We start from the raw sequence: 27,849 nt of genomic DNA on the forward strand, positions 1-27,849 counted from the left end.
TCCGGATGTGTTGTGGCCAGCCACCTGCTGCCTGTCTTCCCCTCCATGATGGCCTGGACTCTCAAACTAGGGGCTGAAAAGCCAACACCAAAGCCAAAACCAAAACCTAAAATGCTTTCTTCCTTAGGTTGCTTTTGTTGTGTATTTCCTCATTGTAAAGAGGAAAGTAACTAAGGCAACACTTAAATATCTGTGAGTCCGGCTTTAATACAATGTTGCAATGTTCTAAAACAAAGCTTACACTAACTCTCAGATGATCTATAAAAGGTCTCCTCAAAAGAACAATGCTAGCCGGGCAGTGGTGGCACATGCCTTTAATCCCAGCACTTAGCGGGCAGAGGCAGGAGGATTTCTGAGTCTGAGGCCAGCCTGGTCTACGGAGTGAGCTCCAGGACAGCCACGGCTACACAGAGAAACCCTGTCTCAAAAAACCAAAACAAAACCAAAACAAAAAAAAAGACCAAACAGAACAACAACAACAAAACCAATGTTAGTGTTGTCTTTTTCTTCTTCTTCTTCTTCTTCTTTTCTCCTTCTCTCTTCCTCCTCCTCCTTTCAGAGGCAAGTTCTCAGGTACCCCGAGCTGTCTCTGAACTGGCCTGTAACCAAGGATGACTGACTTTCGATTGTTTTGCCTCTGCCTCCTAGTGCTGGAATTACAGGCTACCCAGTAAATGCAGTGGTGGGGATTGAACCCACTGCCTTGGGCATGCTAGACAAACACTTTACCAAAAGAGCTCCAGTTTGAGCCAAGGATACTACATATTTTTTTTAAATAAATTAATTATGTTTATTATGTATGTGTGTTGAGTGTATGAGTGAAGGTCAGTCAGCTCTGTCCTTCCATCATGTGGGACATGAGACCAAACAAAGGCTGCCAACCTCAACAGAAAGGCCCTTTATCCTCCAAGCCTGCTCTCTGGCCTCAAGAATGCTATATGTATTTGAAGTCAGGGACTCACTATGTAGTCTTGGCTGGCCTGGAACTCACTGTGAGACAAGTCTGGCCTCTAAACCACCGAGATCCAGCTGCCTCTGCTTTCTAAGTGCTGGGATTGAAGACGTTTACCACACCTGGCAGAGTGCTAAATTTTTTTAATTTTTTTAAAAAAAAGTTTATTATAGCTAGAGAGAGGGCTCAGCAGTTAAGGGCACTTGCTGCTCTTTCAGAAAACCCAACTTTGGTTCCCAATACCCATTTGGCACAATTGTCTGTAATCCCAGATTTAGGGAATTCAGCACCCTTCACACACACACACACACACACACACACACACACACACACACACACACACACACACGGAAAAAGAAATTAATCTTTTTTTAAAATGCTATTACCTATTTCTACTATCTTTTGGGGCAGTGGTTCTCAACCTTCCTAACGCTATGACCTTTTAATACTCTTTCTCATGTTTTGGTGACCCAACAATAAAATTATTTCACTGCACTGGGCATGTTGGCACACACATTTAATCCCAGCATTCAGAAGGCAGAGGCAGGCAGATCTTTAAGTTCAAGGCCAGCCTAGTCTGTACAAAGTGAGCTACACAGATAAACCCTGCCTCAAAAAAAAATTATTTTGTTGCTACCCCATAACTGTAATTTTGCTTCTGTTATAAGTTTAATGTAAATATCTGATATGGGATACCCAAGAGGTCATACCCACAGGTTGGGAACTGCTGCTTTGGAGTCTTGAACTCTATAAGTATTCTTTAGTAAATAGAGCATTGTCAAAGCAACGAGCAGAGCTCCTCAAGGCAACAGGATCATGCTGTCTGCTCAGGAACCATGTTAAGAAATCACAGGTGAAAAGTGAAGTTCGGGGTTGGGCAGCTGATTGCGTTTGCCTAGCATTCACGAGGCCCCTGGGTTCAAGCCCCAGCACCACACAAATCATAGGATGGACAGACTTGTCATCCCAATACTTGGGAAGTAGAGGCAAGAGGATACAAAAGTCAAGGTCATCCTTTGGCAAGGTGGTTGTCAGTCTTAGATGGAAAAATAAGATTCGAAAACATAATGTAACGCCAAGGGTCCTGACACGGTTGCACATGCCTATAACTCAGCACTCTCGAAACTGAGGCAGGAGAATATCCAAGTTCAAGGTGCCTGGAGGATGCAGCCAGACTGGGTATACAGCAAAACTCCATGTATGAACAAACAGATAAGCAAAAATAATGATTAAAAGATAAAATCAATTTATTTAAAAAAATTTATTACATTTATGGTATGTGAGTGTGTGTGCAAGAATGTGATGTGTGCACATATGCAGAAGCATGTATGGGGTGGTGGTCAGAGGACAACTTGCAGGAATCAGGTCTCTTCTACCTTATGGTCAGGGATCCAACTCAGGTCATCAGGTTTGTCCGCAAACTGCCTTACCCACTGAGCCATCTTGCCAGTTCAAAACTAACTTATTAAATAGGAAGGGGGAGCCCTTGGAGAGATGTCTTAGTGGATAAAATGCAGGTATACAAGTGTGAGGACCAGAATTCAGATCTCTAGTATTCATGTAAATGTCGGGCAGGTATGGCAGCCTGCCTGTAACCTGAGCACTCCATAGGCAGACAGAGATCCCTGAAGCAAGTTAGACTAGAAAATGTGCAAGCTCTGGGTACAGATGAGAGCCCTGCCTCAGTAACTGAGAGTGATCAAACACACCCAAAGCCAACCTCTGGCCTCCACACACTGGCACACACATACATGCAAACATGGACACACACACACACACACACACACACACACACACACACACACTGAAGGAGGGAGATTCTGGACTGCCCATCCTTTAGGAATGTGTTATAGGTCAGCACTCAAATTGTTCCCTGCTCCCCCTCCTCTGATTGCAGAGCCCTAAGCTGGTCTAAGCTAGTACAGCCATTGTTCACATCCACGGTGTGGGCTTCCGAGATGACAGAACCCGTCTCCTTCCCACAACACAATGAGGAGGCCAGACTCAGAGCAGGAGATAGGGGCAAGCCTGGAGTCTACTTGGCTGGGTGTTTCCTCAGCATCCACAGGCTACAAGTGGGAGACAGCCAGGTTCTCTGCAAGAGTGGCTGTAAAGGTGGGATGGGAGGTGGGGTGGGGTGGCTCAGCCAGGGCTCAGTGTACAAAACAACAACAAAAAGCATTTATAAGCAGGAATTCTGTCCAGCACACAGTGCAATTGCTCCTTAGCACACCCTTTAGGGATCCACACAAGCACAGGAGCTGAGGCCACACCCAGGAACAGTCCTTTCCAATTCATTCTTTTGTTGCCTAGGAGGCCCGAGGTCATCCCAGGACGGGCCACCAGGGGGCAGACGTGTTCCTTCCCCTCTACAGTCTGATGCTGCAGAGCCTTAACAAGTCGGCCCCAAGTGTCCAGTATCTTGATTCCAGAGTGCTGAGCTCTTTAAGTCTCCATGGCAACAACTAGGCTCCTCTGCCAAGTTCATATCCAGTGGAATCGGTGAGCATGGCATCCAAGCACCTGAGACTGAACTTGCTTCTTGAGGAGTCTCCTGAACCCTTTCCTTCCAGGCATGCTAGGGGAGCAGGTTGATTAGAAAACCGGCATGAATCCTTTGGCAAAAGAGCTGGCTTCAGCTGTTTCCGGGTGGGCCTTTCAACCGATGTCATCAGCTGTTCCAACTCACAGTGCCTAACCCGGACATGCACTTGGGGTCACAGCAAGTACAGTACCAAGCCGTTGGGGAGTTAGAGGGAGTGCTCCAGGCTGAGGTAGGAAGAGACAGGTGGCTGCAGGGGCCTGGGAACTCTACAGTCCCTGAGATTCCCTGAAGGAAGGCGTGGCCTTGGAAGGGCTCATTAGAAGGTCAGGAGGAGGAGCTCCAGCCCTCTGTGTGCCCACCAGAGTAAAAGTCAAAGGCAGAGGCTGCAAACCACACAGGGGGCTGGCTGTGCTGTCTGCTGTCTGCTGTCTACTTACGTTTTGCATGTGTTGCTGAGGATCAAACCCAGGGCATGCTAAAAGCACACTGGACCACTGAGTTACAGCCCTACCATCCTATAACAGAGCAACTCTGCCTGATGGGGCCTCTGATTCTTGCATCAAAAGAATTTCGGTGGGCTTGGAGAGGGTACTTCCTAAGAGTTTAGCACTAACCTGAAGGGCCTCTGTGCCCTACCAGGCCACCACTTGCTCCTACTTGCTGGAACCGCCCTGCAGTGTCAGCATTCAGGCTGAAGAGCTGTGCTATTCATGGAAGAGGATGTTAGCTCCTTAGAAGGAAAAAATACTGGGGCCTCTCAGAAGCAAGAATCAGGCAAGAGCCCAGGAGATCCAGAGGGGTCATGGAAGAGCAACAACTTCCTGGGACTGCCCCCATAAAACACCATGGCAGTTTTTGACCACTCTAGCTGTCTCAGCCCTCACTTGACCTGCAACTGGGGCTCTGGAAGCCACTAAGGGAAATGGATCCAGCAAAAGTCATGAAGTTCCATGGGTTCAGGGTCTCGGGGGTCCCTTTGCAGGGTGTTACCCCTGTCAGGGGTCAGGCCACTTTGACTGCAATCTGATCAAACCAGCCAGCTTGGCTGGGCTTCATGCCCATATCCGGCACACCAAGGGGCAAGGGCTTCTCATGGCTCTGCAGTGTCTCTGTAGTCTCACACGGGGACTGAGACGGACACTCCTCCTGAGAGAAGGGGACCTGCTCATCCTTTGGGGACGCTGAGGGCTTGGCATCTGGGTCTCCCACTGTGGCGCTGGCTTGGGAAGAGCACTGAGAACTGTGGTCAGAGCTGCTACAGACGTTCACGATGCAGGTGACGTTGACGTGGGTCCCGTGGCTTCCGTGGGAAGAATCTGTGAAGCACAGGATGGGAGGGTGAGTCTGGGGATCTTGGAGACAGGGTGTCTTTGCAGTTTGCCTCTTGTCCCAGGGGCAGGTTAGAGCAATAGGCCAAGGGCCAAGAGGCTAAAGACCCTAGCTCACCTCTACTACGATGGCAGATGCATCACCCTTACATGCCTGTGTGCTCACTTCCCAGCTGCCCAGCCCAACGCTCCCTGCTGTTGACCGGAGACAATTTTCTAAAGCAGACAAAAGTACTCCAAGAAGAACAAAACATTGGGCTGAGGATATGGCTCAGTTAGTAAGGACTTTGTCTTGCAAGCTTAAGGACCTAAATTCAACCCCTGAGACCCCATGTAAGGAGGCTGGGCATGGCGGCACACACTTGTAATCTCAGTACTTGGGAGGCAGAGAAAGGGAGATTTCTGGGTCTTTTCAGGCCAACCAACTAAGTCTAACTGGTGGACACCAAGCCAAGGGGAAACTGTCTTAAAGGAGGCAGATGGGGTTCCTAAGGATGCCACCTGAGGTTGTCCTCTAGCTTCCACATAGACACGTGGACTCATTAGCACACCTGTGTGTGTGTGTGTGTGTGTGTGTGTGTGTGTGAGAGAGAGAGAGAGAGAGAGAGAGAGAGAGAGAGAGAGAGAGAGAGAGCAGTTTGCTGGAACAGAGAAGCTAGGATGTGGCAGGAAGCAGTTACAGAAGACTGCCTATGGCCAAATCTACAAAGAATATTCCCCATGACCACTGAAAGGGCAAGTACCAAATGGATCAAAACCAGCCTAGGCACACTTTGGTTTTGGTGATGATAGCATTTTAAGTGAATTGACTGACAACACTTAAAATTTAGGGGTTGGCAGTTTAAAGCTCACCTACCAGACACGTGGATTTTGATCCCTACCACTGGGATATAGAGAAGCAGAAATCACAGACAGAACGAATATCAGGGACAGTCCATCTATCATCCTGCCTGACCTCTGTGGGCTTCTAAGTTCTCTAAGTTGGCGAGGAGTGAATGCCAGACTAGCAGAGGGTAGACATATGTTACTCCCAAATGTCAACTGCATGGCAATTGCTCTTGCGACTGCAGCTAGATCTGCAGAACCCCCCGGGGCCCATAGTAGTGGCAGCTGTCTATTTATCCTGGCTTCTGCCTCCCGGAAATTGGGACTCAAGGGAGCTTGGGTTAGGACAGAGCCAACCAGTCTATTCAGAGCAGCCTCAAATATATCAAGCAGAGGGAGAACTGGAATCAAGGGACCACAAAGAAACCTCTACCCTGGGCCTCAACAGCACCCGAACGTCATTTGAAGTCACCATGACCTTTGCATGTCATGAACATGTGGGGGTGAGTGGGGCAATTCTGGGGTTTACAGGCCCCACGGGTAGAGGGAGGTGTCAATGGGAGAGGAGGAGAGGTACAGTACACCTGGGAGAAGAAAGAGGAGGGGGCAGAGGTCAGAGGAGAAAGAACTTAGGTCCTCAGGGACCAAAGAAGGAGCCACAGTGGAACACCATGGGAGGAGGGAAGCCATGAAAGATGAATTCATGCTTCTATTCAAGCACATGTATTCACTCAACCAATGTTAAGAGACACCTGTTCTGTTCCAAGCCAGGCTCAGGGAATCCTCAGGTCAGAGCCAGGGGCCCTGACAAGTTACCACGTGCTAGTGAGGCTGGGGTTCCGACGGGAAAAACACAAAGCAGACACCGGGACTCCTGCGGGCAGGGAGACAGCAGGAGTGCTGCAGGCAGAAAAGCTTGAATAGGCAGGAGTAAGAGCAGGGCACGGAAGTCAAGGCAGCAACAGAACATGGGTGTTAGAGGAGGCTGGTGTGGGAGGCAGTGTGGTCTTGGCTGTCAATCCCCTGTCAGGAGCCAATGTGGGCACAAAGCCACAGTCTCTCATTGACGTGCTAAGGAAGAGCATGTCTCATCACCAGATGAGGAAATGGGATGTAGGAGCCTGCTTGGATTCTCATGGCCCCAGGGCTGTTGGGCTGCTCTGGGTGAATGACCAAGTTCACGTTCATGTTTATACTTCCTATTGCCCCACTCGCCTGTGCTGCCGGGAGAGAGGGACAAAGGCCTGTAGTCTTGCCCTTTCTTCTACAAACCAAACCAAAGGGAATCTCTGGGTTCTTGGGAAACCTACAAGGGACTGACTCCATTGTAGGCACAAGAGATACCAATAGTGTCTCTATTATAGATTATATATATGTAGGGTAAGATGCAGACCAAGTAAAGGCAACAGGGTCACACATCATGCCTTTGACTCAAAGTGATCATCATCAGTGAGCTACAGTGAGCAGAACCCCCAGAAGAATGGGTCTGGAGAGGTGGCTCAGTAGCTAAGAGCACTTGTTGCTCCTTCAGAGGAGTTAGGTTAGATTCACAACACCCACATGGCACTTCACAACCATCTGTAACTCCATTTCTAGGAGATCTGACACCCTCTTCTGGCCTCTATAGACACCATGCACACCTACAGTACATGGAAATGCATGCAGGTAAAATACCCATACACAAAACATTTTTAAAGAACCCTGAAGGAACTATTTCATTCATCTCCCATTTCCAGGGCTCTGAAGCTCATACTGCAGAGCTGATGACTCCTGGAGCTTGGGTGCACTAGCTATGTCCTCTTAACAAGGTGTCCTGGACCTCAATTTCCTCATCTGGAAAATGGGGTAGTAATAGTAACTATCTCTTAGTATTGATAGGCAGGTTTGGTTCATGTAAAGCACCCAGGACAAAGACTGGTGTGTTACAATGCCCTAGGAAGTATTAGCTTATAAAACTGGACAGGCCAATGAGGGATGGTGGCACATGCCTTTAATCCCAGTACTGAGGAGGCAAAGGCAGAGGGAGCTCTGAGTTCCAGGCCAGCCTGGTCTACAAAGCAAGTTCCAGGACAGCCTAGGCTACACAGAGAAACCTTGTCTCACAAACAAACAAACAATCTAGCCAGACCAGTGCTGGGCCTAGGGATATAAGCAGAACGTGGCTTTGGGGAAATCACACAGGCCATCGAAAGGCAGAAGACAGATAATCCTGTGGAAAGGCGGCATGACCTTGGGGATCCCTGAACAAAGGCCAAGCTGGCCAGAGATGACAACGTGGAGGGGTTCAGGATTACTCCCCACCTGATATGGAAGCCTTGAAAGACAAAGCAGGGGTGTCTGAAGACGAATGAGCTAGTGAGATAACCAACACAGGTGGCGCTGAACCTACCGTGGCTGGACTGCACATGAGCCAGAACTAGGAAGTCAGCCAGGCTCAGCTAAGGGTGGCTTCACAGGGCAGCTCCAGGACACCAGCAGAGATTACGCAAGGGATACACATGAACCTGACTTTACCTACAGAAGTCTGACTCGAGGTTTTGCAACTTGACGTTGGTGGGAACATGATACACGCATTCCATGGGAGCTGTGTTTAGCACTGTGAGCCTGGACCTTTTTCGGAACTATTGAATTGCAATAGGATCCTCTCGCAAGACACTGGGCAGCAGATCAGAGCCATTCTGTCCGTTGTCATAGCCACCAAGTGTTAAAGGCATTTTCCTCTTGGGTTATTTTCAACCAGTAGGTGGAGGGCCAGCTATCTGTCCAGAGCAGGAGGGAATCAGCCTCTCACCTGAAATCCTGGAGCTGGCACGGGCCTCCTGAAACCCTTGGGCCTCCGCCATGACTCTTGCTTGGGGATGGCCCCCAGGGGGCGCCCTTCGGTCCCCAGCGCTGGCTGAGCTCTCTAGGGAGCTGCTGCTGGAACTGGGTGCTGTGGTCAACAGGTGCTGCTGCTCAAGGCCTACTGCATCCTGGGATTTCTCATCAGGCACATGAGGCTGGGAGGAAAAGAGAGAATATTAATCCATCTGCAAGTGCCTTTGCTCTCCTAGTCTCCCCTGTCACCCACACTCCACAGCTTACACATTTCTGCCCACACCACACGTTTCCACACAGGGCACCAAAGGTTTTCAATCTCAGTCCTCACAAGGAAATGGAAAAAGTGACTTTTTGGAGCATAGGGAGATGTGTCACCAGCCTGGCAGCTAAGAGATGAATTCTGAACCAGACACCTGAGTCTAAAGTTCATAGCTCTACCACTCACTGGCTAGATGACCTTGAAAAAGTTACCTAACCTCTCTTGGTGCTGAGAACTGAAATCATGTTTTCTGCAAGAACAGAAGGGACTAAAGACTCTGCCTAGAGCTCAGGGGTTCAGTCCCCAGCATCACACAAGCAGGGTGTGGTGGTGTATGTAGTAATCCCAGCACTGGGGAGGTTGAGGCAGGAGGATCATAAATTCAAAGCCATCCTCAGTTAGTGTTCAGGGTCAATACAGGCTACATAAGTCCGTGTCTAAAATACAAAATGCCTCAAATCTAAAGGTCAAGTTTTAGTGTTCGTAAATAAACAAGTTTGATGCACCTGAGCTGTCATCAATGTTTTGCAAAGCACAGACTTCCTGATGGTGGGTGGCAGATCAGAGTAGCTGTCCCAGAGGCCAGCCTTGGTGCTTGAAGCTTAACACCTTTACTCTTCATTCCTTCTGCTCAATGAATCACCCTGGCCCATGGGGTCCTTTCCTCAGGGCCACTCACAGGGCCACTCACAGGGTTCCTCACTGGTCTTCTCAGCTGCCCGTTCCCACAGTTCACCCAGATGATGTCGTGTGGCTTCCCTGTGGCTTCTTACTCTGTATGTGACATGAGCACCTAGTGCCAAATCCTGTGCCTGAGTCACATTGGTCTCAGCTCTTCTAGACACTCAATATAGCCTAGTGCCATCCTAGCTCTGTAAATATGGAAACGGAACTTTCTGCCTGAGGCCATGGTTTGGATACAGTGCAGTCGAGCTAAAAACTCACCATGCCTCTTCTGGGTGTCTGGGGTTCAGCTCTTGAGGCTTAAGACAAATTCCCTGTTCATGGCAACTTATGCTAAGGACATCTATTCCAAGGCCATTGTCTGTTGACAGCAGCTGGAAAAGTGGCCACACTTTTCCAGGGAGGCACAATGCCAGGTGTAGTCTAAGCTGAAACAATAGTTGGGCTATCCTTCCTGTGGCTGGTGCTCTCTAGAGAGTCACTAAAACTTCCATCTCCAGGTCCTGCCCACTGTTGCTATGTCTTCTTAGATGCCCAGGTATGTCATGATACATGGCCTTGAGGCCTTGTTTCCTGCACAGTCCACAGCTTCTGACTCTGGACTGGAAGGATCTTATACAAGCTGTCTTCATGAGGCCACAAAAGCCCACAGAAGATGAATCCAGAGCTCAGAGTTACAGAGCTGGCTGATGGCCACAGTAAGCAAACCCAGTCTAGGATGTGGGAGCATGCCCACTGCATCCTCCTGACTCCCCTGGGGTCCTCCCAGCTAGGTACCCCAAAATGGAAGAGAGGAAAAACATCCTGAACTCACGGTCTGACCTTGGCCCTGGCCTTACCCTGTAACTCTACAGAGGCACTCATAAATGTCACACCACACCAGCCCCAGAGAAGGAGCTTTTCTGTCTGGGCCTCCCCCTTTCTGCTTGTGGCTAGAGCCAGACAGAACCCGATCTTCCCCTCCTCCCCAAAGGTCACAGCTAGCTTCTTCAAAGCCACAAGCTACAGTGTTCAAGTACAGACACTATCAGAGTCATGTGACTCTGGCTAGGACCCCACTGAATGAACACCAAAAAATCTTAGCTTGCCTGATACCTCCTATGGTTCTGGGTCTGGTCCTGTTATATGGAACTGGGACTGGCAGAAGCATGGCTGGCTTCTGTCGGCCTCTGAGCTAAGGGTATTTATATGTGCAGGCTCATGTGGGCATGCCTAAGAGTGGCACAGTAATTGTATGCTGGGTAGTAATTGTATGCTAAGTTTGTGTTCCAGGCCATACCCATTAGCTGTGTCTAGGACACAGCTAGGACACAGGACAATTACTTAAGAGTGTCTGAGCCATATAATCCCAGACTCTGTCTAACGTTGGGGGCAATAACCTCTGTCACAGCCTGTGCCACAGCCTGTGTCATAGCCTGTGTCACAGTCAAGCTGGAAGAATAAGCCCTCAGACAGTGCTGGCACGTCCTTCCTCCACCACCACCAGTAACTGCCGGCGACTAAACATGAACCATGCGCATGACTGGGGGAGGTGTAGATGAATTCACGTGCTGTTTTTCCAGATAACCTCATCTTCCCCAGTCCTCAGAGTAGAAGCTGAGTCACTGCTGCTCCTGCCTGACAGCCTCCTCACTCTAGCACATGAGGACACCGTCCACTGGGCTCCAGAGTAGGGCCCTGGGGCAGGTAGCTGACAGGGCACAGGGCTGGACAAAGGGGGGCATCTAGGTTCTCCAAATCCTGGTGACCAGTCTTGGCGAGCAGTCCCTGCTAGGAGAGGCCAGCCTGAGACAGCTTTGGGTGTAGCTGCCGGATGCACATGCGCAGAGGGTTTGACCACCAGGACACAACACAACCTTTCAAGGGTGACTGTATCTGTTAAGCCTACATTTCCTCATCTATATAATGAGGAGCCAAGGTGCCTTATGCATAGGACCAGTGAGGAGTTGGACATAGCCTAGGGAAAGAGCCTGGCTATGCCCAGCTAGGGGAGAGTTTGCCGGTTTCTTCCCAACTGTAATGGAACTAAACATCAGCTGGCTCTGAGGGAGTATTTACACTCTGACCCTCCAGCCTCTACCTGCCCCTAACTATTGGGATGGCAGGTATGCACCACCATATACATTAGATCCTGCTTATATGATGTTGCTTATGATGCCCTAGTAAAGGAACTGGAAGAGGAGGAGAAAGAGGAGGAGGAAGAGGGAGAGCTGGAGGAGAGAAGGGGGAGGAGGACCGCAGAGGGATACTCACCACCTTGGCATCTCTTTGTAGGCAGGAGGGCTTCTCTACAATGAAGAGAGGGGAACAAGTCAGAGGCAGGACTTCTTCAGAACAGCTGTCTTAATGGGCACAGCATGGCTAGGGTAGAGCCAGGAGAGTGGACCCAGCCCAGGGAGTAGCTGCCTGTCATGTTCACGGATGAGCCCATGCTACTTTCAGCCACTACCCCTTTGCCCCAGCCATCCTCCAGTACAGCCTGTGTTGTAGCCCTGCCTCAACACACTCCACCCACTGAGACCCAGGCCAGCTCACAGAATCCGAGAGACTCCAGGCTTCCTGTATAAAAATCCTGAACTTCAATCCCCTGGAATAGCCTTGACACTACCTTCTGGTAGCCAGGTTAGAGTATGTACCTTCTACACCAGGCTCTAAGTTCCTGGAGAGCAAGAGGCTACAGTCTCCAGATCCACCCGAGTCTATGATAGTGCAGAGCTCTGAACGAGGCCTGCCACCCAAGGCTCCGAGAAAGTGTTAGGGTAGGGACGTGGGGCGGGAAACAGGACGAGAGCAGAACCTTACTTTTCCTCTGCACCAGGATGATGCAGTTCACCAGTCCTAACATCAGCAGACCCAGTGATGTCACTCCAACAATCAGACCTAGGAAAACGGCAGGGTACTCAGAAACAAAGGTTCCAGGGTGGCTGGTGCTGATGCTGAGATCAAGTCCAGCCTTAGGCCCTCAAATTCAGGGTCAAACCAAAGATCACATCTGCAAACCACATGCAGTCAGAAGGCTACAGTGTAGGGCCTTGGGCTTGGTACCATCCTAACCCCAGAGGGAAGCCAGAGACACCAGCAGTCCATAGTCTGTGAGACAAACGGGTTCATCATAACTAGCAACCAGAACCTATGTTCACATTCATGCCACCCAGGGATTCCCTATGGCAATATCACATCTTTGGAGACTCAACTCTTCTACACTTGCATCTGTTCTAAAAGACAGAGACCAGGCCCCAGTTCTGCCCAAAGGGAGGCAAGAGAGACAGGGGGTGGGGGTGGGGGATCACCTCCCTTTTATGTTTCAATTTACTTTTGTTACAGATTTAACCCCAAACTAGTCAGACATTCTACCAATGGGCTACAGCCTCAGCTCCCATTAAAAGTACTATTTTGAGACAGGGTCTGACTAAGTTGCCCAGATTGACCTCAAACTTACTCTATAGCCCAGGTTGGCCTTGAACTTGCAATTCTCTTGTCTCAGCTTCCCCAGTAGCTCAGACTGCACACTTCCAAGCCTGCCTGGGTCACTCTTGAGACTGAGGACTTACCAATTGGAAGAGAGATGCCACCCTTGGTACTTTGTTCAATAATGGGGGTTGAACCCAACGATGTAAGGATGCTTGGAGTTTGGCTGGGCCCTGGCTCTTGATCCAGGGGTTGGGATCTTGTGGGCTCTGGCTGAGATACGTAGAGTGTCCTTGGGATGGCACTTAGAGTTGGGGACTCGGGCGCACAGACTGCATCTGTGCTTGCATTTCCGGGAATAGCCAGGATGCTACAGCTGGGGGAGGAAGATTGTAATCAGGAGACCACAGAAGATAGAAGACCACAGAATTTCAGGGAGCCAGGCCTGAGGACAAGGATCCTAACAGCCAAGCAATGAGTATGGGCTTCTTAGCACTACCCCCTCATATACTCCTCAACTTCCACCCAGTGTCACTCTATCCAATCTTGCCTCTATGTCAGGTTCCTGCTCAAGTCATCCATTGTCTGTCCCAGAACCCAAGTCAAGAGACAAAGAGTGACAAGCTGTCCTATATCCTGGGACCCAGTTCCCCTAGGCGGTCACCCTCCCTGCTCCTTCAGAAGCCAGGAAGTCAACACTCACATGCGGTGGGGCCTGCACACATCAGTGGATGATGTGGTGTCAGAGAACGTCCCTGGGGCACAGGCCTTGCATAGCACATTTCCATTTGGGGCTCCTTGAAGAGAAAATCCAGAGCTTGTCGACAATATGAACACTTCATGTAGCCAGGTGGGGAGTCTCTTAACAGTGGGGCCACAAGGGAGGCCACTTTGTAATCCTCTCCCTTAAAACACACACACACACACACACACACACACACACACACACACACACACACACGCGCGCGCGCGCGCGCGCGCATGCATGCATGCATGGACACACATGACCATACATGTACATGGACTTGCTGTCCAGGGTTACCTTCCTGTCCTACCTGATTTCCTACTAGCTAAGGGCTTGGTGTAACCAGGGGTGCCAGGAGACATGTAATGCATGTGGCAGCTACTGGAGGCTTAGAGGTAAGGCTTAGAGAGGTAAGTGCCTGTGACATCTCAGGGATGTTCACATCCTTTCCCAGGGAGAGGAAGAGGGATCCTTACTTGAACTGGCCACTCCGAAGCCAGGGCCGCACTTGCTCAGCCTCATGCACTGTCGACAGCTGCCAGAATGGGTTTTCAAGGCGCAGTACCTGCCAGCTTCGCAAGCACACACTCGGTTCTGCTGTTTAGTGCAGGCGCGGATCTCCACCTGGTCTAGAGGTGAGAAAGACAGCCAGGGTCATCTCTACTTCCACTCACCCATTCTGCTCTTCCTGCCAGAGCTGGTAGGGCCCTCAGCACAGGCCCAAAGGACCCTTGAACACCTTGCCTCTTGGGCTGTTGTTGTCTGTACTCTGAACTCCACCACAGAGTGAATATACACATCTGTTTCTCTAGGCTCTACATTCTCAACTCTGACCTCACCTCCCCACTACCAATGAAGATTTGGTAGGATCTAGAAGGAAAATGTCATCTGGAACTGTCCAGGCAGGTGTCACACATTTGTAATCTCAACACTGGGGAAACCGAGGCAGAAGGATGAATGTAAATTTAAAGTTAGCCTGGGCCTTATAGAAAGTTCTAGGCCAACCTGGGCAACTTAGCAAAAAAACCATCTCAAAAAAAAAAAAAAAACAAAACCCAAAAAACAAAAAACAGGGGTGGCATACATCTCTAATCCCAGCACTCAGGAGGCAGAGGCAGTTGGAGCTCTATGAGTTCAAGGCCAGCCTGGTCTACAGAGTTAGTTCAGTTTCAAAACAGCCAAGACTATATACACACACACACACACACACACACACACACACACACACATCCCTATCTTATAAAAACCAAAACCAAATAAACAAATACAATAACAACAAAAACCAAACAAACAAAAAAATCTGAACTGAAAACATTTTCTGGGAGTTCAGGTCTGTATTCTCAGCTACTCAGGAAGCTGAGTTAGGCAGTTCATAACTTCAAAGCCATTCTGAGCTACCTAGAGAGATCCTGACTCAAGGCAAAATAGATCCTGACTACATGCCAGTAAAAATACCCATATACATACAATAAAAATAAATAAATCTTATTGGGTTGGGGCGGCGCACGCCTTTAGTCCTAGCACTTGGGATACAGAGTCAGGCAGATCTCTGAGTTCGAGGCCAGCCTGGTCTACAGAGTGACTTCCAGGACAGCCGAGGATACACAGAGAAATGCTGTCTTGAAAAACCAAAATAAGTAAGTTAATTAATTAATTAATTAATTAATTAATTAATACACCTTTAATAAAAAAAATATCTGGGGATTGATGTAGTTCTGTTAAAAAGTGTTTGCATCAGCCAGGCGTGGTGGCGCACGCCTTTAATCCCAGCACTTGGGAGGCAGAGGCAGGCAGATTTCTGAGTTCGAGGCCAGCCTGGTCTACAAAGTGAGTTCCAGGACAGCCAGGGCTACACAGAGAAACCCTGTCTCAAAAAACCAAAAAAAAAAAAAAAAGTGTTTGCATCACCTGCATGAAGTCCCAGGTTCCAATCACATAACTACATACAAGTTGAAAAAAAGCAGTCTCCCCAAAAGGATGGACCATCTAGAGACTGCCATATCCAGGGATCCATCCCATAATTAGCCTCCAAACGATGACACCATTGCATACACTAGCAAGCGTTTGGTGCAAGGACCGTGATATAGCCATCTCTTGTGAGACTAGGCTGGGGCCTAGCAAACACAGAAGTGGATGCTCACAGTCAACTATTGGATAGATCACAGGGCCCCCAAGGGAGGAGCTAGAGAAAGTATCCAAGGAGCTAAAGAGATCTGCAACCCTGTAGGTGCAACATTATGAACTAACCAGTACCCCGGAGCTCTTAACTCTAGCTGCATATGTATCAAAGGATGGCCTAGTTGGCCATCACTGGAAAGAGAGGCCCATTGGACAGGCAAACTTTATATGCCCCAGTACAGGGGAACACCAGGGCCAAAAAATGGGAATGGGTGGGTAGGGGAGTGGGGGGGAGGGTGTGGGGGACTTTTGGGATAGCATTGGAAATGTAATTGAGGAAAATATGTAATAAAAAAATATTTTAAAAAAAGCAGTCTCCCGCAACTCAAGTCCTGGAAGACGAAAACGGCTGGCCCAGGGTAACCCCATCCACCTTACTTGCTGGACGGCGAGTGACTGGGGAAGATGTTGGGATCACAGTGCTCATGCCACTCACCAGTGGTACAGGAAGAACTGCAGCTCAAACATGTACGAAACTGGTTCCAGACCTGGGTATACATGCTTGCCTCACAGTCCGCACACACGGTGTCCGAGGTCTTGTTGCAGAAATGTTTCACATATTGGCCTGAGGAAGCAAGGACCAGAGGTCTCAGCAGAAGACCCTTGCCAGGAAGCCCCTGGGATGAAGCATGTCTGGTGGCCCTAGCTATCTCTCTACCTCTGAACATATCTTCCCTCTGCTCTCTCCAGGTAGTTGAAACACCACCACTCGAAAAACCTATTAACAGTCAAGAATACTTAAGGGAGAATGGGTTTGCTAGCTCCTGTCTTCTTGATAGTTGGTTAAAATTCTCTATCCTGATGTACTAAATATAAGTGGCTATAAGGGCGTCATGTCTGGTAGCCTGTCAGTGCCAAGGGCATAGGGCTCCTAAGAGCCTGGAGGATAGAAGAGTAACAGGACAAATCTTTAAGGTTTTCTCTTCTGGAACCAGCTCGTCTCCTCTGTTCCTGCTACTCTAAGCTTGTAACTTCGTAAAGACACTCTGCTCGTCACTAGAAAAGCCACTGTCCCCTGGCTGTGACTGTGGAGGATGACATTGCCCTGTGTTCCTGCCCACTGGGTCACAAGCACAGGACTCAAAGCCTCCAGTAAATGAAATCTGAATTCTTCATGGTGACACCACTCATCTCGCTTAATCAAATGTATATTATTACGATGGTGGTGGTGGTGGTGGTGGTGGTGGTGTGTGTGTGTAACCTGTTTTCTCCTTCCACCATTGGTTCAGGTTCTCAGGCTTGCACAGCAAGTGCCTTTACATACAGAGCCATCTCACCAACCCTCACCCCTTCATACCCATCTTCCATCACACTCTTCTTTCACTCTGGGCAACAAACACCAGCCTCAAGCTTCTTTGGACCCATTAAAACAGGCCCCTGCTTTAGGGCTTTGCACTTACTTCCCAGCCTGCTGTATCCCGTGTTTGTGTGGCTTTCCTCTCAGCAGATTGAGCACAGAGTAGATGCATTATAAATACGACTTAATTGAATGCATACACTTGATTGTCTACTCAGCACTGGGGGCCAGCTACTCAGTCCTCGCCAATGAGGCCAGGGCTCAGATCCGCCATCTATGATATGGCTATCCATTCATTTACTTGACAATTAAGTACAGGACATCAATATAGGCCAGCCGTGTGCTTGGAACTCCACAGGGACCAAGCTACACTCACTACTCAATAGGGGTAGACATAGCACATAGTGGGGCTATGAAAAGTACTAGGACATCATTGCAGTATTGAGGAGGCTTCCTGGACAAGAGGATAGGGTCAAAATGTAGGTAGGCAGTAACCAGGAGAAGACACTGAGAAGTGTGCTCAGTGGAGGGCACAGCACATGCAAGAGCCCAGGGCAAGATGAATCATGAACCCTAGCATGTATAAAGCAGCCAGTGAGAGCTGAAGGCCCTCATTCCCAGACAAGCACTCCCTCCATGGCACCACCTTCCAAAGCCCCAGCAGCTGCCTCTCACCAGGAGGACACTTAGCACAGCACATCTGAGCCTTCCTGTCATAGTATTCCTGTGAGATCTGGCACTCGTACCCAGGTTCCGGTTTGTAGGGTGTCAAGACAACCTGGAAGGGAACAAGGGAGGCAGCCATCAGTATGACTCTGGGCTCCAGCATACCTGTCACCAGGCCTCATGGATGGGTTTTTGCGTTGGAGGACGAGGAAGGCTTGAGAGAGTAGAGCCCAGGCTTTTTCCCTTCTTGGCCTTCCTCTTCAGCGTGGCACGCTTGTGTCTGCAGTTTGCTGGGCCAGGAAGTGGGTTACTTTAGGGCTTCCCTCCTGCCTGCTGGGTGAGACCCAGCAAGGCTCTGAGAAGATGTAGTTTTTTTAAGACAGTGGCTTGACTCACTGTGACAAGGACCTCCACACAAAGCTTCTCTTTTTAGGATGTCTGTCCATCTGTCCCTCTGTCCTTGTGGCTGAGGTCTTCCTTCTCCCAGAAGTACCCTCTACTCTCCTGGGCCTAATGTAGGCTCTTCCTCCTCTGGGTTCTCTCTGAATATAGACATGGCCCCTTCTGACCTTCATGTCATTGTTCTGAATTGGCACCGTGTGTCCTTGCACTCACATCCATGCATATGCACACAGGTGTACATACATGTGTCCATATGCTGCCACCTATGACACAGATAATGGCTGCGCCACCTCTAGACCCAAGCTTCTGACACAGGCCATGGCAGAGCTGCCTCAGGAAGTTAATACAGAATGAAAACAAACCTGTGCACCTCCTCACATCAGTGCTGCCTTACACCTATGGGCTTAGAAGGTTTGGACCAGTGGGGGCTCCTAGCCATGCTCAGACTCCAACTGCCAGGAGAATAGCCTCAGCACTGGCCGACAAGTCTCCAACTCAAAGGCAGTACCTTGGCCTCAACCCAAGACCAACACTCATAGGTTTTGGCTGGAAAACATGTGACCCTGCTGCCACATCCTGCCACCCCACCCTCTTGCCTGAGAGCCTTCTCCTGTTACAAGAAGCCATGCCTCAGGCTGTGCTTCCAGAGCCTGGACCTGAGATGGATGTATTATTGCATTCAGTTCTCTAACAACCAGCCATGTTGGACTCCGACCATTGTATAGAAAGGAAACAGGCATAACGAGCACAGGTTACCCACCTAAGGCAGTGACAGAGATTTGAGCCTGGGTCCTGTCTGTCTCTCTAGGCCATGATTTCAATGACTGGGCTAAGCACTTCCAGGGAGAGACCAGGAAAGCAGGGAGCGATGGGGAGGATGGGGAGGAGGAGCTCCAGAGATAGCGCAGTGGTTAGGGGCACTTACTATTCTTGGAGACAACTTGGGATCAGTTCCCAGCACCAACATGGCAGCTCACAACTGTCTGTCACTCCAGTTCCAGGTAACCTGACGCTCCCTTCTAAGTTCTGCATACTCCTGAATGTGTGTGGTTCACATACATATACTCAGGAGTACTCACATTTTTTAATTAAATAAATAATTATGAAAGGGAGACAAATGGGGAGGAGAAAAAACAAAAAACAAAAAAACACCCAACATGGCACAGAACCAACTGTGAGAAACACAGAGCCCTCCCTCAGATCTCCAAGAGGTCCTCAGTTCTCAGAAGTGTACAGCAGCAGCAACTGTCACCACTGGGTCTATCCCAGTACCTCAGAGACCTGCCTAAGCCCCAGCCTTTCTTCCAGAAGGTGGAACAGCAATTGGAAACTTTAGGGACAAGCATGAATTAGCCATTTCTGCACAAATGTGAACTCATGAGCAAACATGGGAGTGGATCTACAAGAGCAAAGAGGGTGTGAACACACACTCAACACCCTTGCAGCCTCTGCTGATGTCACCTGGAAATGACCAAGGGGTGGTTCTAGGTTAAAGAGGAAGGCTGCTCCGCACTCTTGATTGTACCAGCAGCTGCCGTCATATGGTCAGCAGGAGCTTAATAAATGTTTATTAAACCAGTAACCCAAATGAATCCCCTGACTCCTCAGATAAAGGTGGAGAGTTAGAGAGATGTGGTCTTCTTTTCTTATTCTTCCATCCAGAAGCTGTATGGTCATAGTCAATCAAGTGTCCCTATCTCTCTGGACATCGGTTCCTGACTCAATTCTATGGGAGCAAGAGAGATACATAAAATATCCAACAATTAGCACAGCAAAGGCATGGATCAGTCTCTGAAAAGCCACTGCAAACAAGCCAATCAGAGAAGATGCCGACCTTACTATTAGGCTCATTTGGTCTGTATAGACTGCACAAACTCCCATGATCTGTGGGCAGTGGCTCTGCTTTCTGTCTTTCCCCTTCCCATCCCCAGCTGTGTCTGGAGAGCATCACCCTACCTTGCCTAGTGCTGTGCACTGAGTGACCTCTGAGCCTATCATGTTTCTCTTTGCTCAGCCACTCAGTGATAACAGCTGAAAGCCACCAGAAGCCATGACTCAAGGGACTGGGGTTCTATGCTGTGGACAGTCTTTGGCTCTTCTGGACCTGCCACAGTACCCTAGCTGCCTCTTGCGCCTTTGGCCAAAAGTCCACACAGAGTGCTTCCCTCTTCAGGCGACTGTGCACACCGTGCCCTGGATAAGCAACCCAATACAGCCAGCCCCCTGCCTTGTCTTCATGCTCACCCAGTAACCCCAGATGAGGGCCCATTGGAGGCTGCAGTGCGAGCTACCCTATCCAGAGCCAGACAGAAAAGAGTAATCAATAGTTGCTACCCTGAGTAAGGTAATAATTCTAATGTCATTTCCTTGAGGCGAGAGCCTCCCCCTGGGCACCAGGGCCAAGAAGCTTGAACATAGATGCATCTGCTGCCCTGGCCTATCTCTGAGTTCCTCCATCAAGGCAATCCTTTTCAGGAAGGTCATGCAGACAGCTGGGTGAGGGAAGTCGCAGAACCATGCTGAGTACCCAGTCTGAAAAAGCCACTGCAGCTCCCTCTGGACAGCTGCACACACATCCAAGCGCATGCGCACATGCCTACACACAATATCCTGGCACTTCCCCGTTCCATTTCTTGACAAAACAACCAGTTGAGTCTGAGCACACAAATAAGGGTGTTCCACACTGTCTGGGACCTCACTGACTGTTCTCAAGGTCAAGGGTCTTTGCATCAGGACCTCCCAAACCTATGACATCACATAGGTGACAGCGCGACCTGCAGCATATTCCCAGAATCCACTTGGCTCACCTCCCACCTTTACCTGTGTTACGTCATTTTTTTCATATAAATAAGGGGAACAGCCCTCCCTCTCTCTCTCTCTTTTTTTTTTTTTACTTTTCCTTAATATCTCTTTTTTTTTCCTTTTTTTTTTTCCATTTTTTATTAGGTATTTAGTTCATTTACATTTCCAATGCTATACCAAAAGTCCCCCATACCCACCCACCCCCACTCCCCTACCTGCCCACTCCCCCTTTTTGGCCCTGGCATTCCCCTGTTCTGGGGCATATAAAGTTTGTGTGTCCAATGGGCCTCTCTTTCCAGTGATGGCCGACTAGGCCATCTTTTGATACATGTGCAGCTAGAGTCAAGAGCTCCGGGGTACTGGTTAGTTCATAATGTTGATCCACCTATAGGGTTGCAGATCCCTTTAGCTCCTTGGGTACTTTCTCTAGCTCCTCCATTGGGAGCCCTGTGATCCATCCATTAGCTGACTGTGGGCATCCACTTCTGTGTTTGCTAGGCCCCGGCATAGTCTCACAAGAGACAGCTACATCTGGGTCCTTTCGATAAAATCTTGCTAGTGTATGCAATGGTGTCAGCGTTTGGATGCTGATTATGGGGTGGATCCCTGGATAAGGCAGTCTCTACATGGTCCACCCTTTAATCTCAGCTCCAAACTTTGTCTCTGTAACTCCTTCCAAGGGTGTTTTGTTCCCACTTCTAAGGAGGCCCTCTCTCTCTTTTTCCCCTTCTCTTTCTGCTGTCACCTTCTCCCCTGCGCCCCCCTCCCAATAAACATCTCACACGTGGAACCGCTCGGACCCAGTGTGTTGTGTTCAGATGAGAACTGCTAATGTAACAAACACATCAAAGGGTACATCAATGGCTGGCTGACCCTTTCACATCTAAGGGGGGAGAGTCTCTGGGCTGGGGAGCCACACTGCTCATAAAGAGGAAAGATAAAATAAGAAAGAACTCTTCCTGGGGATTAGAGACTCCTCTGCTCTACTCAATGTGGTCTGAGTATCCTATCCCATGGAGAAAGTAAGGTAAGTTGGGAGAAAGGAGTGAGGAAGGTACACAGCAGAATTAGGGGAGCCTTGGACCCCAGAAATCAGTGTCATAGCTCATTTGTATCCATCACTCCAAAGAATGCTAACTGACACAGAAGGCCTGAGTGTCCCCAATAAAACTCCCAGACTAGCCTTCCTGGGGAAACTATTTGTCTCATTAACTAAGAACCTTCTCTTCACCCTCCTCTACTTCCTCAAACAGCAGCCTCCGGCTCCACACACGGGCTGTCGGTGTGTGCATCTCATGGGAACACTTGCCCTGCCAGCCCTGGGGTAGGTATATCCCTTGGGTGGTGGTAACTGAGCTGTGGCCTGGGCAGCTTCTAGTGGCCCAGAGAAACACTGTTTTGGCTAGAAACAACTTCCTTCCAGACGAAGAGGGCCTGATGGGAAAGGGCCTTGACTCAGCCAAGTTGGACTGTCTCACTGATCCACCCATCATCAAGGGGGCCTCCTTGTCCCCAGCTTCACTAAGAATAAACTTTCTGGTCCTTTCTCCTGCTGCTATGTGTAATCCCAGTCCCAGCAGCTGGCAAAGGGGCCCATGCCTCCCTCAACAACCTCCAGGCCTGTTTATTCCCTTGGACAGAAGAAAGAAAAAAAAACCACAATCTCTGTCAGGACTAAACAATGAGGAACAGAAAGCCCCTGCGTAATGCAGAACAAAAGGTCACTCCTGCAAAGGGAGGTACCCAAAGCCCCAAAACATAGTCTTGGGGGCTGGGCCTCAGGGCCACTACAGGGACTGCAGAGGGATGGGGGTGGGAATGGGGGCACTAGAGAGGGTTCACAAGTCCGGAGATTCCCAAGGCTGGGGAGGACTAGTCTTTTACTTTAAATTAGAGAGACACAGATTCACCCCCACCCCCAGTGCATGGAGATCAGACACTGAGAAATGAGGAAATGAATCCAACTTCACTTGATGCTGTCAGCATGTTTGTGTGAGCCAGTTGCTCAGAAGATAAAGCCTCCAGCAGGGAGTAGTGGAGTGGCATATGCCTTTAATCCCAGAGCTAAGTTGGTGGAGGCCTGAGGTTCTCCGTGGGTTCAAGGCTAATCTGGTCTACATAGAGAGTTCTAGGACAGCCAGGGCTACATAGAGAAACTCTGTCTAGAAACAAAGAAACAAACAAACATACAAGCAAAACAACAAAAAGCAAACAAGGCTCCAGGTCAGAACTGGAAACCTATGGTAAGAATGAACCACCTACTGTACCTGGTAGGCAAAGACTGAAAAGAGGATAGATGGAGAAGTGGATGGATGAAAAATTGGAGGGAGGGAGAGATGGAGATGGATGGATGCAGAAATAGAGGGAGGGAAAGAGAAATGGAAAGAGGAATGAATGGATGGAGAGATGGGAGAAAGGATGTATGTATGTATGTATGGATGGATGTATGGATGGATGGATGTATGGATGGATGGATGGATGGATGGATGAAATGATGAGTGGGTAGATGGATGGGTAAATAGATAGATGGAAAGATAGATGGATGTAGAGATGGACAGACTGAGAGGTGAAAGAATAATAGACCCTAGGTATAGATCTATCACTGAGGCAGGTATAGAGCAAGATAGGGAAGGTGGCATTGGAAGAACTCCCAGCTTGTGGTAAAGAGTATATACCCACTAGAATCACCATTTATATAAGCTAGAAAGACTAGTAAGGCTTATATCCAGAAAAAGTACCTACTGTGTGAAGTGCCATTCTGGAGCATTTGTATATATTTCCCCACCTTTTTCTCTGAACCAAACAAATGAAGTCAGTACAAGCCTTCGGTGGCTTGGATAAGAATAGCTTCCATAAACTTATACATTCAAAAGTTTTGTCTCTTGTCTGGGAAGGATTTGGAGGTGTGGCCTTGTTGAAGGAGGTGTGACATGGGGGGTGGGTTTCAAGGTTTCAAAAGCCCATGCCAGGAGGTGTCTCCCTCCTTCCCATTCTCCCTTCCTCAACCTCCTGCTTGAGAATCAGATGTAAGTTCTCAGCTATTGTTCAAGCGCCATGTCTACCTGCCTGCCTGTCATGCTCCCTGCCACGACAGCCATGGACTCACCCTCTGAAACTGTAAGCTAGCCCCCAGTCAAATGCTTTCTTTTATGAATTGTCTTAGTCATGGTGTCTCTTCACAGAAATCAAAAAGTAACTAAGACAGAGTCCATTTCACCATCACTGTAGAAGTGAAAGATCCAGGAGATACAGTGTAGGTGCAGACTGGGAACTCATCACAGCTACATCAGTCAGTTTTATAACTTGTGTTCTTTGTGTGTCTGAGTAGAGGTGTGTGTGCACAACTGTTTGTGTGTGTTCAGGTGCACATGAACATGTGTACCTTTCTGTGTGTATGCAGGTACACATGTATAAGTATGTGCAAGAACACACAGCTGTCCTGTGTGTGCATATGGGGGTACAAGTGTGTGTGTGTGTGTGTGTGTGTGTGTGTGTGTGTGTGTGTGTGTGTGTGTGCTTGCGAGTGCGCATGTGCACGTCAGATGTCAGCTCTTCTTAGTGCATTGTCCATCTCGGTTTCAATACAAGGTCTCTCACTGGCCCGGGCCTCACTAATTTGTCTAGACTGGCCACTGAGTGAACCCGGGGATCTGCCTGTCCACTTCCCCAGTGCTGTGATCCCAAGCGTGTGCTGGTCTACTTTACTGACTGAGATATTTCATGCCCTATGATTTTTGTCTGGCTTTACAGAGTGGTGAAGAGTTTGATGATGTTTCCAGGCAAAAGGGCCACCACATCCCAGGTCAAATGAGACAGAGGTGTCTGCCCAAGGACCCTCCACTCAGCCGGAAGCTCTATCTTCAAGCACTAGAGAGACCACATCATTTGCATGGAAGGTGTGGGGGGGGTGCATTTAAGTCTTGATCTTGGAGGTTTATAGGAGCCCATGGACTATGGCGGTACAGCCACATCAAGCTAGGCTGTCATAGCGACGCAAGGCCTAGGCGACCAGGCCTGCCAACCATCATGGAAACAAAGAGCATTGGCGTCAGGAAGGACCAACCACATCACAGGTAGATGGCCCAGGGGTGAGACATCCCTCCTTCAAACTGCTGCCTGTGATGTGCTTTAGAAGTGAGCTGCAGCAGACAGGAAACCCACGCTGGGATCCTGTTCTTAGGGCTAGGCTCCAGGCTACATGCCAAGGGCTCTGCCCCCAAATAATACTCAGTTCAACGACAGAGAATGCCTCACCCTCTCTGCTATTACCCTGAGGCCCTTTGATATGGGTTTCTTCATCTCCAACTGGCTCTCCTTAATACCTGGACAACTCCTGCCAGCTAGTTTCCTCACTGTTGGTGTCTAGCATATTTCCCTTTGCAGACAGACCTAAGCCATCTTCCTACTTCCAGGACTGGCCCTCCTTATTCAGCTGTCCTCAGGCTGGAATGAAACTTCTCCAGCTTCTGCTGCCAGCTTTCATCTGCCACCTGACGCAAAGCACACGACTCCCGTACTCCTCTTCTGCACCCTGACTCCTGCTGCTACCTCTGACCACGTATTCTGCAGAGCAGACCCCCCAGCTTCTTCAGACTCATCCCACCATCACCTCTTTCTCATATAAACCCCTGAACCCCAGATGGAAGTCATCCCTCCAGAAGGCTCCTCTGACAACCTAGGACTGTTTGTATATTTCCCAGGTTAGAGCATATTTGAGTTAACTCTGTTCAACTTGTGTGTTCCCTGACACCCTACTGTGATCTCCCTTTGAGCCAGAACCTGGTTTGACTTTCCTTCTCTTATTCTTCCATCTTGGTTTTGGCATCTACAAAATGGAAACGGAGCCATGCCCACCATACATAGTGTCATGATTAACCAAGCAGGTGAATGAGAAGAACTGGGTGCTGCACATGGCTGGGGTAGGTGTCTAATAAATAGATGCAACGCTAATCAACAAAAGTGAAAGTTCTAATTTCCTATTCACTGAGCTGTGTTTGGCTCACATGAGAACTGGTCAAGAAATGGCCAAGGCAATATCCCCAGAAACTGAAGGGCAGCCTTCAGATCACAGCCCAGGTAGTGGCCACAACCAACCACCATCACATCTGGGTGGTAGCCTCTGCAGCCTATGGATGGAAGCTGGGCTTTGGTTGGGGTGAACAGTAGTACCATGCACAAGAAGGCCTGACCCTCTCATCTCCTCTGGCAAGAGTATTGGCCTGCTGCCCCACTGGCTGAAAATGGAAGGGCTTCTTACATTCAGTGCATCAGACCCACTCTGAAATTAGACCTTTTGCTTTTGTTGATTATCACTGAAACTATTTGTTAGACACCTGCCGAAGCCATGTGCAGCATCCGGTTCTTCTCATTCACCTGCTGGGTTAATCATGGCACATGCCTGGCTCTCAGGAGACATTACAGACCTCAGCTCAGTTTCAAATCCACTCCAGTCAGAGTAGGCGACCAGGGTGATTATGGCAAGGCTGATCCTGTGGCTGACTGTGACCCAGAGAAGGCTAGAATGAAGATTAGTTGGTAGAGAGGATGTCTAACACACCTGAAGGGCCTGGTTCCATGCCTAGCGCTGCATTAAAACAAACAAACAAAAACAAACAAAAACAAACAAAAAACCCAAACAAACAAACAGACAGTATGGTGGTGCATATCTGTAATTCCAGCAACTGAGGCAGAGAACCAGGAGGATCAGAAGTTCACCCTCGGATACATAGCAGTTTCAAGGTCAGGCAATTTAATGACCAAAACAAGTCAACCAGCTCAGGATGAGCAGTAAACCTCTATGGAAGATGGGGACACGGGAAAATATGCCTTACCTCCAGCTTTCTCATCGCTTGGTCCTCCCCCTCTCCGTCCCTCCTCTGCTGTCCTCCCTACTTCACCTGAGTCACCACTGCAGCCTCCCAGTGAGCCTCCCTGACTCTAGACTTTCTGAACCTCCACACAAAGGCCAGATGATCAGTCCACCTACTCTCTGCCCCAGGCTCCCTCCTTGCCTCCAAACTATGGATGGCTCCTTGTCGCCTCATCTTCTTATGGCAAGAGTGTGTTAGTTGACAACAGACAAAAGTATGGAAGTATGGCTTTGAACTCAGCCTAAATCCCTAATTAGCAGGCATCTTGAAGGAATTATTTTTCTTTGGAGCTTTATTTTTTAATTAATCAGTTGGATTATTAATTTATTACACAATGTAATAAATTCTTTCTTGCACAATTGTATCCCCAGCCTGTTTGTTGCATTTTTGCTTTTATATTTGTTACATTTTTACATTTACATTGTTAGTTACATTGTTACATTTTAAAAGATAAATTCATTTTTACCTGTATGAATGCTTTGTCTACATGTTTGTCTATGCGCGATGTATGTGCCTGGTGCCTGAAGAGGCCAGAATGGGCAACCGATCCCCTGGAACTGGAGTTACAGACATTTAATTGCCATGTAGGTGTTGGGAGTAGAACCCCGGATTCTGCAAGAGCAGCAAGTGATCCTGACCTCCCTAGCCCATCTATTGTTGTTGCTATTATTTTTAATTTTATGTGTATGAGTGTTTTTCTTAAATGTACGTGTGTGCGGCTGGTGCCCCAGGATATCAGTTCCAGATGGTAATGAACCGCTGTTTCAGTGGTGGGCATTAAACCAAGGTCCTCTGTAAGAGCAGTTTCTGTCCCTAACTCCTGAACCATTGCCCCAGCACCAGCCCTGTTCACTGTATTTTCAAATAAAAAAAAAGATTATTCCTCCCCCAACCCTTTTCTCCATAGAATGAATCTGACAACATACTGTCTGGGTCTGGTAAAAAAAAATTACATAACATAACACACAATAAGGTGTTTTGCAAACTACATTTTCTTTTTGAGACAGTGCTGGCCTGGAACTCTCTCCATCTTCCTGCTTCCACCACCCAAGGGATTGCCTGTTCAAT

At 48.8% G+C, this 27,849-nt stretch overlaps 1 protein-coding gene across 1 annotated transcript in view; it reads right to left on the bottom strand.

Moving 5' to 3' along the window:
• Positions 1-1,080: 1,080 nt before the first annotated feature.
• The window catches only part of Tnfrsf1b (tumor necrosis factor receptor superfamily, member 1b), a 34,503-nt gene continuing 7,734 nt past the window's right edge, over positions 1,081-27,849 (bottom strand). Inside the window, exons 2-10 of the mRNA NM_011610.3 lie at positions 17,717-17,819; positions 16,181-16,309; positions 14,043-14,195; positions 13,525-13,618; positions 12,965-13,197; positions 12,216-12,293; positions 11,667-11,701; positions 8,442-8,649; positions 1,081-4,813 (exon numbers count right to left, since the gene is read on the bottom strand). Of these exons, the coding sequence (NP_035740.2) occupies positions 4,500-4,813; positions 8,442-8,649; positions 11,667-11,701; positions 12,216-12,293; positions 12,965-13,197; positions 13,525-13,618; positions 14,043-14,195; positions 16,181-16,309; positions 17,717-17,819 (1,347 nt within the window). The 3' untranslated portion in view covers positions 1,081-4,499. The remainder of the gene's footprint in view (positions 4,814-8,441; positions 8,650-11,666; positions 11,702-12,215; positions 12,294-12,964; positions 13,198-13,524; positions 13,619-14,042; positions 14,196-16,180; positions 16,310-17,716; positions 17,820-27,849) is intronic.

The sequence above is a fragment of the Mus musculus genome, chromosome 4 (assembly GCF_000001635.26).
Source record: "Mus musculus strain C57BL/6J chromosome 4, GRCm38.p6 C57BL/6J".
NCBI classification, from domain to species: Eukaryota; Metazoa; Chordata; class Mammalia; order Rodentia; family Muridae; genus Mus; species Mus musculus.